Genomic DNA, 21,080 nt, shown 5'->3' with positions numbered 1-21,080 from the left:
CAAGGCCATACTTTTTTTTTAAAGACATGGAGATTTTGACTTGTTTCAACTCACCATTAAATCTCCAATTCCTGCGTAGTACAGTGGCTGACACATAATAAACTCAGGAGAGGTAATCAGTGAACATTAAATGAATGTTTCAATGAATCAATTTATTCATTTGTAGTCCTTAGGCGCTCTCATTATCTTAATTTCCATTTCCTCTTAAACATATAAGATGAACGCCTTCCAGCTGGAAGATTACTTTTTATTTTTATCAGAATTAAACCCTGCATTATCTTTCTCAAGGATTCAACAGTCCTAATTCTTTCTTTTCATGCCATTTTCCCAAATAACACATACACATGCTTATAATCACATGCATTTTTTCTTTTAAAATTTCTCATAAATTTTGCATACTCTAAACCTGAGTCTCCCTGATTCTGTCTTTACAGATCTGTGACCTCTGTGTGCTTTTGCCCTTGACCATAAAACCCTCCTTTAATATCCTGTATACACAGCTTTGATCTCACACAGAATGATCTCTGTTCGTTTCCAAGGCAAACCATTCAATATCACGGTAATCCAAGTCTATGCCCCAACCAGTAATGCTGAAGAAGCTGAAGTTGAATGGTTCTATGAAGACCTACAAGACCTTGTAGAACTAACACCCAAAAAAGATGTCCTTTTCATTATAGGGGACTGGAATACAAAAGTAGGAAGTCAAGAAACACCTGGACTAATAGGCAAATTTGGCCTTGGAATACAGAATGAAGCAGGGCAAAGGCTAATAAAGTTCTGCCAAGAGAACGCACTGGTCATAGCAAACACCCTCTTCCAACAACACAAGAGAAGACTCTACACATGGACATCACCAGATGGTCGACACATAAATCAGATTGATTATATTCTTTGTAGCCAAAGATGGAGAAGCTCTATAAAGTCAGCAAAAACAAGACCAGGAGCTGACGGTGGCTCAGATCATGAGCTCCTTATTGCCAAATTCAGACTTAAATTGAAGAAAGTGGAGAAAACCACTAGACCATTCAGGTATGACCTAAATCAAATCCCTTATGATTATATAGTGGAAGTCAGAAATAGATTTAAGGGACTAGATCTGATAGAGTGCCTGATGAACTATGGACGAAGGTTCATGACATTGTACAGGAGACAGGGATCAAGACCATCCCCAAGAAAAAGAAATGCAAAAAAGCAAAATGGCTGTCTGAGGAGGCCTTACAAATAGCTGTGAAAAGAAAGGAAGTGAAAAGCAAAGGAGAAAAGGAAAGATATAACCATTTGAATGCAGAATTCCAAAGAACAGCAAGGAGAGATAAGAAAGCCTTCCTCAGAGATCAATGCAAAGAGATAGAGGAAAACAATAGAATGGGAAAGACTAGAGATCTCTTCAAGAAAATTAGAGATACCAAGGGAACATTTCATGCAAAGATGGACTTGAAAAAGGACAGAAATGGTATGGACCTAACAGAAGCAGAAGATATTAAAAAGAGATGGCAAGAATACACAGAAGAACTGTACAAAAAAGATCTTCACGACCCAGATAATCACAATGGTGTAATCACTCACCTAGAGCCAGACATCCTGGAATATGAAGTCAAGTGGGCCTTAGAAAGCATCACTATGAACAAAGCTAGTGGAGGTGATGGAATTCCAGTGGAGCTGTTTCAAATCCTGAAGGATGACACTGTGAAAGTGCTGCACTCAATATGCCAGCAAATTTGGAAAACTCAGCAGTGGCCACAGGACTGGAAAAGATCAGTTTTCATTCCAATCCCAAAGAAAGGCAATGCCAAAGAATCCTCAAACTACCACACAATTGCACTCATCTCACATGCTAGTAAAGTAATACTTAAAATTCTCCAAGCCAGGCTTCAGCAATATGTGAACCATGAACTACCAGATGTTCAAGCTGGTTCTAGAAAAGGCAGAGGAACCAGAGATCAAATTGCCAACATCCACTGGATCATGTAAAAAGGAAGAGGGTTCCAGAAAATCATCTATTTCTGCTTTATTGACTATGCCAAAGCCTTTGACTGTATAGATCACAATAAACTTTAAAAAATTCTGAAAGAGATGGGAATACCAGACCACCTGACCTGCCTCTTGAGAAATTTGTATGCAGGTCAGGAAGCAACAGTTAAGACTGACATGGCACAACAGACTGGTTCCAAATAGGAAAAGGAGTATGTCAAGGCTGTGTATTATCACCCTGCTTATTTAACTTACATGCAGAGTACATCATGAGGAACGCTGGGCTAGAGGAAGCACAAGCTGGAATCAAGATTGCCAGGAGAAATATCAATAACCTCAGATATGCAGATGACACCACCCTTATGGCAGAAAGTGAAGAAGAACTAAAGAGCCTCTTGATGAAAGTGAAAGAGGAGAGTGAAAAAGTTGGCTTAAAGCTCAACATTCAGAAAACTAAGATCATGGCATCTGGTCCCATCACTTTGAAATGTTGTTGAATCACGCAAATACACCGGGATTCTTGGCCCCCGGAGGAGAAGAATTCAATCCGGGGCCAGAGACGAGGCTTGATCGCTCAGAGCTTTTGTGTAATAAAGTTTTATTAAAGTGTAAGGAGATAGAGAAAGCTTCTGACATAGGCATCAGAAGGGGGCAGAAAGAGTACCCCCCTGCTAGTCTTTAGCTGGATGTTATATAGTCACTAGCAGTCTGTTAATGAAAGAAAGGAATGTCTTAAAATTCAGAATGGCACCAGGCCCCTCGCCCATAAGATGCATTTTGGGATAATCTTGGCACCAAATGGTTTATCCTGGGCCATAAAATGATTAACTTGAATCTTAAAGAAGGGCAGACCACCATACAAATAGTTTCATTTACATAGATTAGGGGAACAATATCTGAGTATAACATACTGGTTTGTCAAGTAGGTTTTGGGCCAAGAGGCGGAACCGACTTGGAGACAGAGTTTGGGGTAAAGGCGTAGTACATTAGCATAGCTTAAGACAAACATTTCCATAAGAAAAAGGCATTGGTTATCTCTAGGCTCAAGAATAGCTAACTTCAGGCGAAACCAGGTGTCATTACGGCAACACAGTATTTTAAGATAAACCTCCCTTTAAATTTGTCTAGAGAAGGAAAAAAATATTGCTAGTTTGTTTCCTCCTGCCGCTTAAGAGAGATAAAAATGTCTGACACTTGCAGGCTATATCCTCCATTTGGAGACCCCTCTCTCCTTGGGGACCCCTAGATTTCCTATCAACCTGCCTAGGAAATGACTCTCTCAACTTCATGACAAATAGATGGGGAAACAATGGCTGACTTTATTTTTCTGGGCTCCAAAATCACTGCAGATGGTGATTGCAGCCATGAAATTCAAAGACGCTTACTTTTTGGAAGAAAAGTTATGACCAACTTTGACAGCATATTAAAAAGCAGAGACATTACTTTGCCAACAAAGGTCCATCTAGTCAAGGCTATGGTTTTTCCAGTGGTCATGTATGGATGTGAGAGTTGGACTATAAAGAAAGCTAAGTGCTTAAAAATTGATGCTTTTGAAGTGTGGTGGAGAAGACTCTTTAGAGTCCCTTGGACTGCAAGGAGATCCAACCAGTCCATTCTAAAGGAGATCAGTCCTGGGTGTTCATTGAAAGGACTGATGCTGAAGCTGAAACTCCAATACTTTGGCCACCTCATGCGAAGAGCTGAATCATTGGAAAAGACCCTGATGCTGGGAGGGATTGGAGGCAGGAGAAGAAGGGGACGACAGAGGATGAGATGGTTGGATGGCATCACCGACTCCATGGACATGGGTTTGTGTGGACTCCAGGAGTTGGTGATGGATAGGGAAGCCTGGTGTGCTGCAGTTCATGGGATTGCAGAGTCGGACATGACTGACCGACTGACTGAACTGAACTGAACTGACACACAGCTTTATATCTAATCTTTGCAAAAATTTTCCATTGAAGCACATTTATTCTCTTAATTGTTCTTCCCTATATTCACCGTGATTATTCATATTCTATTATCAAACACACACCCATTCATGTGCAAAAAATCAGACTTCCCTCTTTCTGCAAGTTTTAGATAGTGAATTTCCTAGGTTGTATAAGTGACTATAATTTTCATTTTCATTTTTAGTTTTCTGCACCCTTGTCTCCCAAACTATCCACCATTTTTCATCATTAGCAAACATTTCCTCATTTAGAAGGAGCATCCAAACAAAAGTGCTCTTTGCCTTCTCTCCCTCTGGAATATGAAATTGTTATCAAGCAGAGAATTAATATGTTGTCCTGCTTTTTAGTAAGGTGTCTCTTCCAGGAGCTGTCTAGTTCACTCAATTTCTCTATCATTATAATACAACTTGCCTTGACATCCATTTCTTAATGTGCGTCAGGAAACCACTGTCCACATTCCCTATTTGGCAGGAAGTCTATACTATATTTTCTTAACACCCCACTTCTGCTTCTGCTTTTGGCTCTACCCTAAAAACTCTGTCCTACGCATTCATCATGAAGTCATTAGATTTGCCAAAAGATGCACACCATCCAATCCCACACTGCACTGCAGCCTCTTCTATTTGAAGTGTCATGTTACTTATACTAACTTCTCTATTTTCCCTGCATAATCAACCAATAAAGGGGCTTCCCAGGTGGCACTAGTGGTAAAGAATCTGCCTGCCAATGCAGGAGACACAAGAGATGCAGATTCAATCCCTGGGTCAGGAAGATCCCCTGGAGGAGGAAAAGGCAACGCACTCAAGTATTCTTGTCTGAAAAATTCCATGGGCAGAGGAGCCTGCTGGGCTACAGTCTGTGTATCCCTTTCCATCTGAAGTATCATGTTACATCAACATCTCTATTTTCCCTGCATGAGTTTCTTCATCTAATAGAGGAAACTTGCTTAATTGACTTACCTAATTTAGGCAAATTTATGGCTATAAAATTATTTTTAAAGGAACCTATAATTTTGGCATAATAATTAGCAGAATTATTCCCATAGAAGTTGCATGAGAGGTTACACTATACCAGAATTAATTGAAAATAGAGACAAATTTATGTACATTATGTCAAAATCGTGGTTATGTTCCATGATATTTAAACAGCTAGGGGTATTAAACAAAAGCTTGGTGATCATAAGAAACTTTTGAACTCTAACAAAGGGATCATTTAATTCTGTTGTGTGTGTTAGTCACTTAGTCGTGTCTGACTCTTTGCAACCCCATGGACTGTAGCACGCCAAGCTCCTCTGTCCATGGAATACTCCAGGCAAGAATACTGGAGTGGTTTGCCATTTCCTTCTCCAGGGGATCTTCCCAACCCCTGGATCGAACCCAGGTTTCCTGTATTGCAGGCAAATGCTTTACCATCTAAGCTACTAGGGAAGCACTTTCATTCCATTATGACTAATGAAATGGACAATAAGTAGCTAGTCAAACTTAAAATCAACCTAATTTTTTACTCATTCATCAAACTGACGATACTTAAAGTCTGAATATTCCAAAGAATACTTACAAGCTCATTGCCATCAGTAGCCATGTATGATGTCAGATTGGTAGAAACAAAAGCTAGAAGAGAAAAAGCATTTTCAGTTAAATGTTGGAGGAAATCACTCTTAAAATTGTATAACTTCTTGACAGGAAGAAAAGCACTTGTATTCTGATTGATGAATTTCACAATAAAAGCAATTCATTACAAAGCCTTTTAATTCAGAATAAGCCAACTGTTAAAAACTGAGTTCATAAAATAAACCAGAATTTTAATTGCACATGTGTCAGTATTTCTTTCAAGTCTACAGCAAGATATATTATATATATATTTTTATCTACTTAATATTGTACTATGGGCTTCCCTGGTGACTCAGTAATAAAGAATCTGCCTACAATGCAAGAGACACAGGTTCCATCCCTGGGTCAGGAAGTTCCCCGGGAGAAGGAAATGCAAACCTATTTCAGTATTCTTGCCTGGGAAATCCCAAGGACAGAGGAGCCTGGCTACAGTCCATGGGGTGCCAAAGAGTCAGACATGACTGAACAACTAAACAACAACAATACTGAATCATACATAAACATACATTTTTGAAAAGTGAAAATATTTTCATCTTCAAGATGAATAACATAATGTAAGATGTGGACATATCTGATCTATTACTATTGTTCTGATGGTATTAACTGAACAATTTCAAAAATGTAACCAATCCCTCAGCCTCAGAAATCTCAACTTTAATATGAAGATGAGCCCCCTTTGATGTATTGCACTTTGTAGTGGATAACCTGAGAAACAAGACACTCTGGTTTCAAGAAAAGAAGATGAAAACAAAAAGAAGAAAATCTCATATCTTCAGGCTAAGAAAAAAAATCTCACATCTTCAGACTTTGATAAGCAACAAACTTGTTAAACATCCACAAGCCGCTGAAACTCTCTGCAAAGCAAAGAGCCTTTCACCTTTCCCAGTGACAGATCCATACCCCATGTGACTTTATTTCTTACACCAATCGTTCCCAAATTCTGAAAATGCATAGCCCTTCTTTACGTCAAAAATGCCATATTTATATTACACTGATATGAATGAAACATTTATTTGTAAAATGCCAAAGAGAAAAACCACAATAAAAAAAAGACTGACCAATTTACTTAATTTTTAACTCACTTGTTTAAAAAATACAGTCAAACATATATGGAAAATCAAATCACAGCTGGTGAAAACATTTGCAGTATTCATTTAAAAAATCATAGCATAAACAGTTCTCTTATTCACCAATAAGAAAATAATAAGTAGACTGGGAGACCAAGACTGTGTAATAGAAGGACATGGAGCTCACCTCCTCCCACAAATACATCAAAAATACATCTACATGTGGAATAATTCTCACAGAATACCCACTGAATGCTGAAGATCTCATAGAACCAATGCTGCAAGAAAGACCACCGCATAACTGGGCAGGATGAAAGGACAGAACAAAGAAGCTTGGGATGGACCTGAGCTATGAAAGCTTCTTTCACTCTGGGACCCCTCAACCAGATATGGAGTTTCAGGGGCTCAGAGGAGGACACAGCAGCCAGCCTGCAGGAGCAGGACAGAGAGAAAAGTGCCCAGAAGGTCCTGGCCACCTCACTGCACACCCCAGCCTGAGATGCATCCCTGGTAGAAGGCATGGTGGTGGCTGGTTGCTGGTACACGGGACTTCAGCAGACAGAACCAGGGAGAAGATTTGGTTTGGATGCAGAGACAATCCCAAGGGCCTCAAGAATGGTTCAGGCCACTGGAGGTGTGTATAGGACCAATGGGAACCCTATTTGTAAATGCACGTGCAAAGGGAGTGGCATGGCCCCACCAGAGCAGCTTCATCCTCAGCTTGCTCACAGCGGGTGCAGCTCCACTCTACAAGCTCTGGGCACACACAAGCATGTGTGGGTGGCCCACACACAGGGTGGGGCTGAAATCTGAACTGATTCCTGGTAAGTGCATGACTTTCACAGAAGATTTACGCCACTGGCAGCTTCTGGAGCACAGCACCGGAAGGACTTCCAAGCTGACTACAGGCTTTTCCTTTGCTGAGGTGGGGCAGAGGGCAGTTTCGTCAACAGTGCGCTTCATGAGCACACACAAGAGTGACAGGGAACATCACAGAGAGCATGTCCCAGTGAATAGCTCTGGCGGAAGAAACCCACAGGCTCCGTTACCAGTAAAAGTGCGCCAGTCCTGCCTACCTCACACGCAGCTTAGAACCAGATCTTAGAGCTTCTACTCCAACAGCTGGAGAACAGGCCCTGCCCTTGACAGAGCTATGACAACCGCAGAGCAAAGAGGAGACCCCTCCAAAAACCAGTGCAGCCTTTGGTCACTGCAACATAACCTTCACCCCCGACGAAGGGGTACTGGCTAGCACACCACCCCTGAAGAACAATGTGGCAGGTATCCATACCAAAAGCAGCCCCAGCATCAATGAGACTCATATAGAATGTTCCCACATAAAAACAGCCCTTCAGGACCACAACAGATAACTGTTTCTCCTAAATTGAGTCACAGAAATATAACTAAAATGAAGGAGCAGAGAAACTATTCACCAATAAAAGAAAAAGAGAAGTCACCTGAAAGACCAAATAATGAAACAGGCTTTTTCAGTTTACTCAGACCCTGAGTTCAAAAAGGAAGTAATACAAATTCTGAAGAAATTAAGAAAGATTATTGCTAGAAATAGGCATCACTGTAACAAGGAACTGGAAACTATAAAGAGGGGCCAATTAAAATTATACAACTCAATTGCCAAGATGAAAACTGAGCTAAAGTAAATAAATAGCAAATTAAACAATACCAAACAAAAAAGTGACCTAGAAACTACCCAATCAGAAGAGAAAATAGATAGAAAAATGAAAAAAAGAAGGCAACATATGAGACCTATAAGATAATATAAAGCATGCCAATCTACACATAATAAGGGTACCAGGAAGAAAAAAAAGAGAAAAGGGGATCAAAAATGTATTTGAGGAAATTACAGCTGAAAACTTCCCAGACCTAAAGAAGGAAACATATCCAGATACAGGGAGAAAAGAAAAGTCATAAAGAGGAAGTAAAAAGGCAATCTCTTTGAAAATGATGTCAAAAAAAAAAAAAAAAAAACACCTTGAAATAAACCTGATCAAGGAGATGAAAGACTTATGCACTGAGAACTATAAAACATTGATAAAGGAAACTAAAGCCAATTCAAAGAAATGGAAAGATACCCCATGCTCTTCGATTGGAAGTGTTAATATTATTAAAAATGACCACACTACCCAAAGCAATCTACAGATTCAATGCAATCCCTACAAATAACCCATGACATTTTTCACAGAATTAAACAATCCTAAAATTCATATGGAACCACAAAATACACAGAATTACCAAAGCAATCCTGAAGAAAAAGAACAAGAAGCAAGACTTTCCCAGACTTCAGACAATATTACAAAACTACAGTAATCAAAATAGCATGGCAAGGACATGAAAACAGACATATGGGTCAATGAAACAGAATAAAGAGTCTAGAAACAGACCCACAGACCTATGGTTGATTCATCTTTGACAAGAGAAGCAAGAGTATACAATGGAAAAAGACAGTCTCTTCTTCAGCAGGTGTTGTTGGGACAGCTTGACAGCTGCATGTGAATCAATGAAGTCAGAACACTCCCTCACACCAATCACAAAAACGAACTCAAAATGGATTAAAGACTTAAATGTAAGAAACTATAAAGCTCCTAGAGGAAAAGATAGGCAGTACACACTTAGCCATAAATCACAGCGAGATCCTCTTTGATCCACCTCCTAGAGTAATGGAAATAAAAACAAAAATAAACAAATGGGACCTAATTAAACTTAAATCTTCTGCAAAGGAAACAATAAACAGGATTAAAAGACAACCCTCAGAATGGGAGGATATAATTGCAAATGAAACAACTGACAAAAGATTAACCGCCATAACATATAAACAGCTCATACAGTTCAGTGTCAGGAAAACAAAAAGCCCAATTAAAAAAATGGATGGAAAACCTAAACAGACATTTCTCCAAAGAAGACATACAATAAACACATGAAAAGATGCTCAACACTGCTAATTATTAGAGAAATGCAAATCAAAATTACAATGAGGTATCACTTCACACCAGTCAAAATGGCCATCATCAAAAAATCTACAAACAATAAATGCTGGAGAGAATATAGATAAAAGGGAACCCTCCTACACTGTTGGTGGGAATGTAAACTGAAACAGCCATTATGGAGAATAGTACAGAGAATCCCTAAAAAACTAGGGAAAAAATCTACCATATGACCCAGCAACCCCACTACTGAGTATATACTCTGAAAAAAACAGAGTTCTGAAAGACACATGTACCCCAGTGTTCATTGCAGCACCATGTACAACAGCTAGGACATGGAAGCAATCCTGTCCATAGACAGATGAATGGATAGAGAATACGTGGTACATATTTACAATGGAATATTACTCAGCCATTAAAAAAACAAATTTGAGTCAGTTCTAGTGAGGTGGATGAACCTAATGCCTGTTACACAGAATGAAGTAAGCCAGAATGAGAAAAACAGATATCATATATTAATGCATATATATGGAATCCAGAAAAATGGTATTGATGAACCTATTTGCAGGGAAGGAATGAAGATGCAAATGTGGAGGATGGACTTGTGGACACAGTTGGGGAGGGAGAGAGTGGGATGAATGGAGAACGTAGCACCAACAAATATGCTATTGTGTAAAATGGATAGTTAGTGAGAAGTTGCTGTATAACAGGGATCCCAGTCCGGTGCTCTGTGATGACTTAGAAGGGTGGAATGGGGGAGGGGAGGGAAGCTCAAGAGGGAAGGGATTGATGTATAATTATGGCTGATTTGCATTGTCATATGGCAGAAATCAACACAACACTGTAAAAATTAAAAAACAAAAAAGATTTAAATACAAGACATGACACCATGAAACTCCTAGAAGAGAACATAGAAGGAATGTTCTCTGTCATAAATTGTAGCAATATCTTCTCAGGTCAGTCTCCCAAGACAAAAGAAATAAAAATTAAAAAAAAAAAAAAACAAATGGGCCTAATCAAACATAAAAGTTTTTGCACAGCAAAGGAAATCATAAACAAAACAAAAAGACAACCTATGGAATGGGAGAAAACATTTGCAAATGCTACAACTGACAAGGGATTAATTTCCAAAATATGCGGACAGCTCATACAGCTCAATATCAAAAAAAAGAAAAAGGAAAAAGAACCAATCCAATCAAAAAATGGGCAGAAGACCTATTCATAAATAGACATCTCTCCTAAGAAGACATACAAATGGCTAGCAGGCACATGAAAAGACACTTAACATTGCTAATTATTAGAGAAATGCAAATCAAAACTACAATGCGGTATCACCTCACACCAGTCAGAATAACTGTCATCAAAAATTCTACAAATAGTAAATGCTGGAGAGGATGTGGAGAAAAGGGAACCCTCCTACACTGTTGGTGGGAATGTAAATTGGTGCAGCTACTGTGGAGAATAGTATGGAGATTTCTTTAAAAACTAAAAATAGTTACCATGTGATACAGCAATCCCACTCCTGCCTCTATATCCAGAAAAGATGAAAACTCTTAACTTGAAAAGATACATGCACCCTACAGTAACTAGACAAGAAAGCAAGCTAAGTGCCCACTGACATGTGAGTGAATAAAGAAACTGTGATATGAATACAATGGAACATTATTCAGCAATAAAAAAGAATGAAATAATGCCATTTGCAGTAACATGTATGAACCTAGAGATTATCATACTAAGTGATATAAGTCAAACAGAGAAAGACAAAAACCATATTATGTCAGTTACACATAAAATCTTTTAAAATGATACAAATGAACTTATTTACAAAACAGAAACAGACTCATGGATAGACAGAAAACAAAACTGTGATTACCAAAGGGGAAGGGGGGGTGCGGATAATTAGGAGCTTCATATTAATAGATACACACCACAGTATACAAAACGCCAGGCTGGGTGAAGCACAAATGAAATGCAGGGCTGGATGAAGCACAAGCTGGAATCAAGATTGCCGGGAGAAATTAACAATAACCTCAGATATGCAGATGACACCCCCCTTATGGCAGAAAGTAAAGAACTAAAGAGTCTCTTGATGAAAGTGAAAGAGGAGAGTTAAAAATTTGACTTAAAACTCAACATTCGAAGATCATGGCATCTGGTCCCATCATTTCATGGCAAATAGATGGGAAAACAATGGGAACAGTGACAGACTTTATTTTGGGGGGCTCCAAAATCACTGCAGATGGTGATTGCAGCCATGAAATTCAAAGACACTTGCCCCTTGGAAGAAAAGTTATGACCAACCTAGACAGCTTATTAAAAAACAGAGACATTACTTTGCCAACAAAGGTCTGTCTAGTCAAAGCGATGGTTTTTCCAGTAATCATGTATGGATGTGAGAGTTGGACTATAAAGAAAGCTGAGTGCCGAAGAACAGATGCTTTGAACTATAGTGTTGGAGGAGACTCTTGAGAGTCCCTTGGACTGCAAGGAGATCAAACTAGTCAATCCTAAAGGAAATCAGTCCTGCATATTCATTGGAAGGACTGATGCTGAAGCTGAAACTCCAATCCTTTGGCCACCTGATGCAAAGAACTAACCTACTGAAAAAGACTCTGATGCTGGGAAAGATTAAAGGCATGAGGAGAAGGGAACAACAGAGGATGAGACAGTTGGATGGCATCACCAATTTGATGGACATGAGTTTGAGCAAGCTCTGACAGTTGGTGATGGATAGGGAAGCCTGGCGTGCTGAAGCCCATGGGGTCGCAAAGAGTCGGACATGACTGAGCGACTGAACGGTACACAAGACAGATAAATAACAAAGTTCTACTGTAGAGCACAGGGCACTATTTTCAATACCTTATAGTAACCTATAATGGAAAATAATCTGAAAAACTATATAAAATGTATATATGCATATACATTTATATTCATGTACATATTATATATATATATATATATATATATATATATATATATATTCCCTTGTGGCTCAGCTGGTAAAGAATCTGCCTGCAATGCAGGACACCTGGGTTCAATCCCTGGGTTGGGAAATCCCCTGGAGAAGGGAAAGGCTACCCACTCCAGTATTCTGGCCTAGAGAATTCCATGGACTGTATAGTCCATGGGGTCGCAAAGAGTCGGACATGACTGAGCGACTTTCACTTCACTCACGTACTGAATCACTTTGTTGTACACCAGAAACTAACACAACGTCACCTATACTTCAATAAAAATATTAAAAGTTTTATAAAACAAAATAATTATCAAACTAATAAGATAACAAGTGAAGGAAAATTCAAAACATAAAAATACAAATGACTAACATTGGCTACCTAATGCAAAGAGCCAACTCGTGGGAAAAGACTTTGAGGCTGGGAAAGATTGAGAAGGAGAAGGAAGCAGCAGAGGATGAGATGGTTAGATAGCATCACTGACTCACTGGACATGAATTTCAACAAATTCCAGGAGATAGTGGAGGACAGAGGAGCCTGGTGTGCTGCAGTCCATGGGGTCGCAAAGAGTCAGACACGACTTAGCGACTAAACAACCACAATACTCAGTCTCATTAGTAATGAAATAAGCTCAAAGTAAAACAACAGCCTAACTCCATTTTTAATCTTCACAACTGGCATACGCAAAAAAATTGTTAGAAGCCAAGTTTGATGGAGGGTGTCGAAAAGAAAAATTTGTTGTTGGGATGCCCAATTATTATAGCCTTGCTGGAGGACAATTTGTCAAGGTGATGTTGATGACAATGATGACATTCACAATGACTGCTGACATTTGCTGAATCTTGACTATCTGCCATCAACTATGGGCTTCCCAGGTGGCACGAGTGGTAAAGAACCCACCTGACAATGCAGGAGACACAGGAGACTCAGGTTCAATCCCTGGTGTGAGAAGATCCTCTGGAGGAGGGCATGGCAACCCACTCCAGTATTAGTGCCTGAAGAATCCCATGGACAGAGGAGCCTGGTGGGCTACAATCCATGGGGTTGCAAGAGTCAGACACGACTGAAGCAACTGAGCACCATACCAAACATGAGAAGAGTTTTACAATATATTCTTAATGAAACAGTAGGGAAAATATATGCAGTGGAACTTCATTCACTTTTTATTATAAAAATATAAGTTTATGTGATACAAGTCACACATCAGTGCCTTGGAGGGAAAAGTCTGAAGAAATCTACAGCAAAATATGTATAGTGGGACTTTCCTTGGTAGCCCAGTGGTTAGGAATCAATTCCTTAAACATGTTTCTACCCATTTCAGAACATTAGTACATGCTCTTCAACAGTCAGGTCAGTTCTCATTTAGTTAAGAAAGCTTTCCACTATATTTATTAGAGATCAGTATCTTTTCATATGTTCTCATAGCCCCTTATCTTTTATTCATAGAAGGTCTCATAATTGTAGAGAATTCTTAATTTTGCAATTACTTTCTAACATCTGACTCCCACTATCATAACTTACCTGAGGGCAGCAGGCATTCTTTCTTACCTTGTCTATCTGTTTATTGCTCTGTACCTCGTCTTTGTATACTGGTTGATTAAATTAGACATTTGTTGAGTAAATGAATTTAAAATACAGAAAATAAAAGCTCTGAACTACAGATGAGTTTCCATAAAGAAAACCTATGAATTTCAATTTTTTTTTTCATTTAGTGGAATAGTACTGTCATGAATAGCCCATGAAAAATCCCCTTCCCAATCTGCAGAAGGTGAAAATGAGACTGTGTGATGTCAAACCTCCCCAAGTCAGAGAGCAAATGGGCAGAAATAATATGCAAACACTGGTGCAAGGAGGCATAAGTGAGGGGATGTGCCTTTATGGAGGCTATGTGAGTGTTCACTTAAGTAGTTCATGTAGTGGTTTTGGAGCCTTGGTACTATATTTCCTGAGGTGGTCGGCATATGTGAAATCTAAAATGTCACCAAAATGATTCAGAGTGCGGCAGAAGATTCGTCAGAACAACCTAAGCTTAATCTAGGTTATCCTCTTCCATACAAAGCACACAGCCATACTTTAGAAGAATTAGGAAGTGGGATGATATTTATTAAGACTCATGGAAATACACTTGCTTATGGTCTGGACAAAAAGAACCAGCTCAGCTAACGATGTTATAGGGTACATGGTGTCTCTAAAAAATAGGTAGCACCAAGATTTGATAAAAATACTTATAAAGCACACAATAAAATTAGCTTATGGAAAATAATAATAATGCTGGCAAAAGTGCTTTGGAAGTAATAATTTTTCCATAGTCCCAACCTTTCTGAGAATATTAGTTTAAGGAATCTGCCTATGAGTTAAAGAATTAAAGGAAGAAGTGTTAAGTTCTCTGATGTTTTGATAAAGAATTTTTGTATAATTCCCAGGAATTAAAAACATTTAAGAGCCTAACAAGAGTAACAAATAACATTTATAAATCAAGTTTCCAATTCTTTGCTTTCAACAAAATTGAAGAAAAATCTATTTTAAGTCTATTAATCATTAAAAGTAGTTGTGATATTTGGCATATTCTTGGAAGAAGTTCAAAAAGTGCTCCATTCCCACCTATTTATTTATATGAAAAATAGTTTTAAGTGCTCACATTCATAAAAAACAGTAATAGGATTAAAACTGGTTCTGAACTCTAATACTAGAAATAAATAATACTCATGGGTATTGTTACATACCCAACACTTTGGCCACCTGATGCGAAGAGCCGACTCATTAGAGAAGACGCTGATTCTGGGAAAGATTGAAGGCAGGAGGAGAAGGGAATGACAGAGGATGAGATGGTTGGATGGCATCACTGACTCAATGGACATGAGTTTAAGCAAATTGTGGGAGATGGTGATGGATGGGGAAGCCTTGTGTGCTGCAGTCCATGGAGTTGCAAAGAGTTGCACACGACTGAGAGACTGAATAACATAATTAGGAAGAAAATCTCATCTGTGTCATTAAACACTGCATTTTCAATAAAAACATTTACCTCTTGTATTAATCATCATTTGTCAAGATGTGTAACATATTCATATTTTTTGTTAAGTTACAAACCAATAATAATTATGACTCACTCCAAATGAAATCATTTATGGTTTAAAGGATTATGCCACTTCAAAATTTTTTAATAAATTTCATTTTAAATATATGCAATATATTGTTGAAATGTATTACAGGATTATTAATAAGTTTTAAGCATAAAAATGTTTTATAATTGTACAAAAATCCATGGAGTGTTGGAATAAAAATATGAGTTCTGGGGGGGAAAAGTGCTATGTAAAATCTAACACTCCAAAGATTACTTTAAAAAAATAATTAACCATATCAAATTTCTGTTTATATTTAATAAGTTATAAAGAGAATATAACATTTTTCAGGCTTTCCCAGTGGCAGGAGCCATAGGAGATGTGGGTTTGATTCCAGGTCAGGAAGATCTCCTGGAGGGGGGCATAGGAACCCACTCCCATATGCCTGCTTGGAAAATCCCATTGACAGAGGAGTCTGACGGGCTATAGTGCATAGGGTCGCAAAGAGTCAGACATGATTGACGTGACTTAGCATGCACGTATAACCTTTTTTCACTATCAAGATTCATAATATGCCACAAATTACATCTTTTGCAACTATTTAAACAGAGAAGGCAATGGCACCCCACTCCAGTACTCTTGCCTGGAAAATACCATGGACGGAGGAGCCTGGTGGGCTGCTGTCCTTGGGGTTGCTAAGAGTCGGACACGACTGAGAGACTTCACTTTCACTTTTCACTTTCATGCATTGGAGAAGGAAATGGCAACCCACTCCAGTGTTCTTGCCTGGAGAATCCCAGGGACGGGGGAGCCTGATGGGCTGCCGTCTATGGGGTCGCACAGAGTCCGACACAACTGAAGCGACTTAGCAGCAGCAGCAGCAAACGTATGATAAAAACTCTGGGTGGCAACTTAAAATGTGAGGAAGTACGTAAGGTTTCCATATTATTTTATAGTTATACAACCAAAAAAAATGTTTTAAAATCACTGCACGCACATGGTTTAGGGCCAAACAGATCTCACTCCACCACTTAAATGTGGAAACTTAAAAAAAAAAAAAAAAAAATCACCTAATTTCTCTAAATAGTAAGAGCTTCATCCATTAAACAGAAATGACAATAACCAGCTGATAGGATTTTGTTAGAATTAAGTCAAATATCATATGGGAGACACGTGGATGCTCAACAAGTGGTAGCAATTACCTAGAATGGGTGCAATTACCCAGAAATAGCTTTATTATAGAAAACTATTCTTCCTAATGGAGTTAGCACACAACTAAAGGGTTTGAACAAGTTAGATAACAGGTTTCATCAAATAAAATAGCTTTCCCACTTCAAGGTTGAATAAACTCCCTAACCTACTCTCCTAGAGACATTTTTGGTACCTTATTTCAGAGTTTAAGGAAATAGTTTTCTTAGTTATCTGAGACAATTATCTTCTTTAAAGAACAATTCCTTAACACAATACCACATGCTGCTGCTCCTGCTGCTAAGTCACTTCGACTTGTGTCCAACTCTGTGCGACCCCATAGACAGCAGCCCACCAGGCTCCCCCATCCCTGGGATTCTGCAGGCAAGAATACCGGAGAACACAGTGCATGAAAATGGAAAGTGAAAGTGAAGTCGCTCAGTCGTGTCCGACTCAGCGACCCCATGGACTGCAGCCTACCAGGCTCCTCCGTCCATGAGATTTCCCAGGCAAGAGTTCTGGAGTAGGGTGCCATTGCCTTCTCCCAATACCACATGAGACTTAGCAAAAACAGTAAGGTCATTACTATTTTTTAAGTCAGTGAGATGAAATCAAATAAAATATTTGTATTTCTGAAATGAAATCAAATAAAATAGTTGTATTTCTGATAAGTCCTGTAATTGAAAAATGGAAATATATTTCATTACAATTCCAGAGATGAGACTGCTCCTAAATTTATTACTGGTTTTCTGGACTGAATGTTTGTGTCCCTGAAAAATTCATATGTTGACATCTAATTCCGAGTGTGATAGTATTTGGTGGTGGGGACTTTGGGAGGTAATTAGTTCATGATGCAGAATGGGGGGAGCCCTCATAAATGGAATTAGTGCCCTTATAAGAAGGGACCAGACTCACTCTCTCCCCATGTATATCTATAAGAAGAATCAGCAGTCTGCAACCCAGAAGAGAGCTTGTACCTGAACCTAACCAAGCTGACACCATATTCTTGGACTTCCAGCCTCCAGAACTGTGAGAAATGAATTTTCTGTTGTTGACAAGCCCCCTTGTTTACAATATTTTGTTACAGCAGCCCAAGCTAGCTAAGACGCTGGTGAAGAATCGTTCCTTTTTGTTTTATCCTAACAAAATAAAACTTCATTCTAGCAATTTATTTTAGAAACTTTTTGGTAAACTAGTTAAGTAGAAATATGTATTCTGGTCCCATATCATTTTAAAACCAGAAAATAAATTAAGAATATCAATACACAACAAATGCACTATTGATAAAGCAGGCAGTTGACAATTAGTTGATAATTTTTTAAGTTAAAAAAATTCACTAAAGGCAGTTATAGTTTCCATTGATCCAAAAGTAACTGTCTTAATTATGATCTTTGGGATGATGTAGTGAAACAAGTACCATGCCTACCCTTTTAAAGAAGACAATTTATTACGATCTCAAGATAGTTTTCAGTTTGAAAGAAACTATGGGCTGGGCTTATTCTCTTTTTCATAGAGCCTTAAGTGAAAACAACATAATGAACAAAAAGTTTAAAAGCCAACAGATTCATTCACAACAGGCTTATCCTTTAAAATTACAGTGTTAGCACTCAACAAGACACTCTCAGAACAGTAAATGGATTTATAGACAATCCAAGAGCATAGGCAAACAATGTGCATTATTCTTAATCCAAAAACTAGAGCTCTTCAGAAGCAGAAAATGCTGGTCACCCTAAAGGCAGAACTCTCAATCATCAAAAAAGCGTGGAAAATGTGTGACAACAAAGTACACGCTTAACTAGCAATGATACCAGCCTGTAAGCATCTTCTGTTAAGTGACTGTCCATCATAGCAACGCCATGGGAGCAGCAGAGAAAATGCGTCTTTGCTCAGATAAAAAAGTGAAGAACATGAAACAATCCATTAGCTTTGCTCCTTAGCAGGACATCTCTTATTAAGGCAGAGTAGGAGAGAAGGGAGCAAAATTCAAGATGCCCTCCCTTCACCCCCACCCCCAGGGAGCATGCATGTATTGGGTGGGCTTGTCTGTGGTTATTACTTTGTCAGGGAAATTTATGAAAGGGAAAAATTTATTCAGATTATTGAAAACTTTTTCCTTTTAGCTTTATTGTCATTCTGTCCCAATCCATCTCTCCTACAAGTTTTAAAAGTCTTATTCTTCTTCTTTCATTTATTTTCTCTTTTTTGTCTTTAACTCTTCCACGCATTTCACTGCATTTCTTTTCTGCGGTCTCTCCACTTTGAAGATAATCCGACAGATGGTTTTAAGAGTCGCAGCTTTTTTTAAACAGAAACTATAATTAAAATTACTTTATTTTCAACACCACCGAAATGCTGTGATCCATCGTCTGGGGAGATTGGCAGCCCTCATCTTTTCTTCTCCCTCCTGCCTTCCCACATAAGCTTTCAGCCCCGACAATCACAATTTAGACATAAAAATCCACAAATCTAAGATGGAAAAGCCCTTCTTTCAGCCAATAATGTCAATCTCTATCCCTAACAATCATTTTTACCATAGTAACAAGCAACGTAAGCGATGACCAACAATCCCTCTTCTACCTCTTGGAGGAACCTGCACCAACCCAGAAGGGCTGGTGGCCCCCCCCGCTTAGCGAGGCACGAAGCTCCCTTACATCTTTGACCTCAGACATATAGGTCCCTTTGCAGCTTCCAGAACCCAAAAGATTCAGATTATGATCTGCAACCCAGCATGCCTTAGGGCTCTGGCAAGCAACTGGAGCCCTGCCAATCCCCCTCCCGGTGTAGCCAGTGCTGCCCACGTGTGCCCTGTGCTCATTGCTCCCAAGAAGGCACTTTCCCTTTAACAGCTAGTGGGGTCAACCAGATGCCCAGAGACCAGTGGGACTCATACCTAAGAATCGATTCTGTTCCTATGATTGTCTTAAATTCCATGATGCCAGCCCAGATTAACCCCACCAGCCCTCCAGAACTGAGCTAGAACACTGATTTTTGGCTCTTCAAATTATGTATAAGGGCAGGGGGCCTGCAAAATATACTTTCACCCACCCCCTCAACATACACACACACAAAAACGCACACCATAGTAGCGACTTCGTGCACCAATGCAGATAAAGCCTGCAAAGTACCTGCCTCCTCTCCTACACCAGTGATAGATGGAAGGAACTTCTAGGAGTCAGTAATTCTACCATTCAAACTAGCTGTGTGCTGAGGCTGGATTTATAAGATTTGTGATGGAAACCCAAGGAACCTCCTCAAAGGTCTGTCTAGCCCCAGTATGCTCCATCAAGGATGAATAGGGCTTCCAGGCGTATGACAAGGCCAGAGGAACCACTGGTAGCCCTTCTTACAAAGGATCAGTTATTAGGTCCGCTACGGGGTGTCCCGAAGTACTTACACCCTGTTTGTCCATAGTGGCAGCTCCTAGGCAACACCTGATCCCTAAATTCACTTCACTCCAGCCTGTATGGGTGAGAGTAGATGCTGCGTGCTAAGATGGGCCAGACAAGAATGGCAAATGATCACCCTTCCCTTTCTACAATCTGCAGCCCTAAATTTCTCCATGTGACTTGCAGGCATATTTTCTCTCTCTGGAAGAGAGCACATGTTTCTGACTGTGATATCCAGACTGTGTTTACACTGCTCGGAGGCAACCTGTCACCTTAATTAAGCTTTACCCAACAACCTTCCATTGAACTCTCTTTCCACAAAAGTGAGTAAGTATAACTCCATGCAGCAGTGCCCTCTTCTATGGAACCATTGCAGGCTAGAAAGAAGCTAGAAAAACTATTACAAAAGCTGCCTGCTGTTTGTACCCATTGCTCTGGAGTTGGACAAAAATTCTTCTTTTGTTTGGCTGATTCTTTCTAGGGAAATATTGTTTCGATGGGACTTGCTGCTTTTCCAAAATAATGCATGAGGCCCAATCTAAAAGCAGAGGTCGTGACCATAAGGAGCTAACCTGCTGTGCATCAGCACAGGAAAGGCTGCCTTAACCAAGGGGCTCCCAGGGTGGCACTGTGGTAAAGAACCCACCTGCCAATGCAGGAGGAAGTGGTAAGAGACGCAGGTTCGATCCCTGGGTCAGAAAGATGCCCTGGATGAGGAAATGGCACCTTACTCCAGTATTCTTGCCTGGGAAATCCCATGCACAGAGGATCCTGGTGGGTTCATGGGGTCGCAAAGAGTCAAACACAACTAAGCATCTGAGCACAGGTACAGCCTTTATCAAAAAAAAAAAAAAAGGCGACTTCTCTTAGATACAGTGACACTTGGCAGGATTCTTAAAAAATCTTTGCAGTCTTCACTTCAACTCAGTAAAGTAACAATACCTACACTTTCAC

General features: G+C 39.4%; 1 protein-coding gene across 3 annotated transcripts in view; it reads right to left on the bottom strand.

Annotated features, from left to right (window-relative positions):
- Nucleotides 1-21,080, bottom strand: part of IPCEF1 (interaction protein for cytohesin exchange factors 1) — a 167,928-nt gene that overhangs the window by 86,971 nt on the left and 59,877 nt on the right. For all 3 annotated transcript variants that reach the window (XM_025294344.3, XM_025294347.3, XM_006074356.4), the window contains one exon: nucleotides 5,481-5,533. In XM_025294344.3, the coding sequence (XP_025150129.1) occupies nucleotides 5,481-5,504 (24 nt within the window). In that variant the 5' untranslated portion in view covers nucleotides 5,505-5,533. The remainder of the gene's footprint in view (nucleotides 1-5,480; nucleotides 5,534-21,080) is intronic.

Source organism: Bubalus bubalis, chromosome 10 (assembly GCF_019923935.1).
Source record: "Bubalus bubalis isolate 160015118507 breed Murrah chromosome 10, NDDB_SH_1, whole genome shotgun sequence".
NCBI lineage: Eukaryota > Metazoa > Chordata > Mammalia > Artiodactyla > Bovidae > Bubalus > Bubalus bubalis.
The sequence above is the reverse complement of the archived record's forward strand: the minus strand, read 5'-3'. Positions and strand labels throughout refer to the sequence as shown.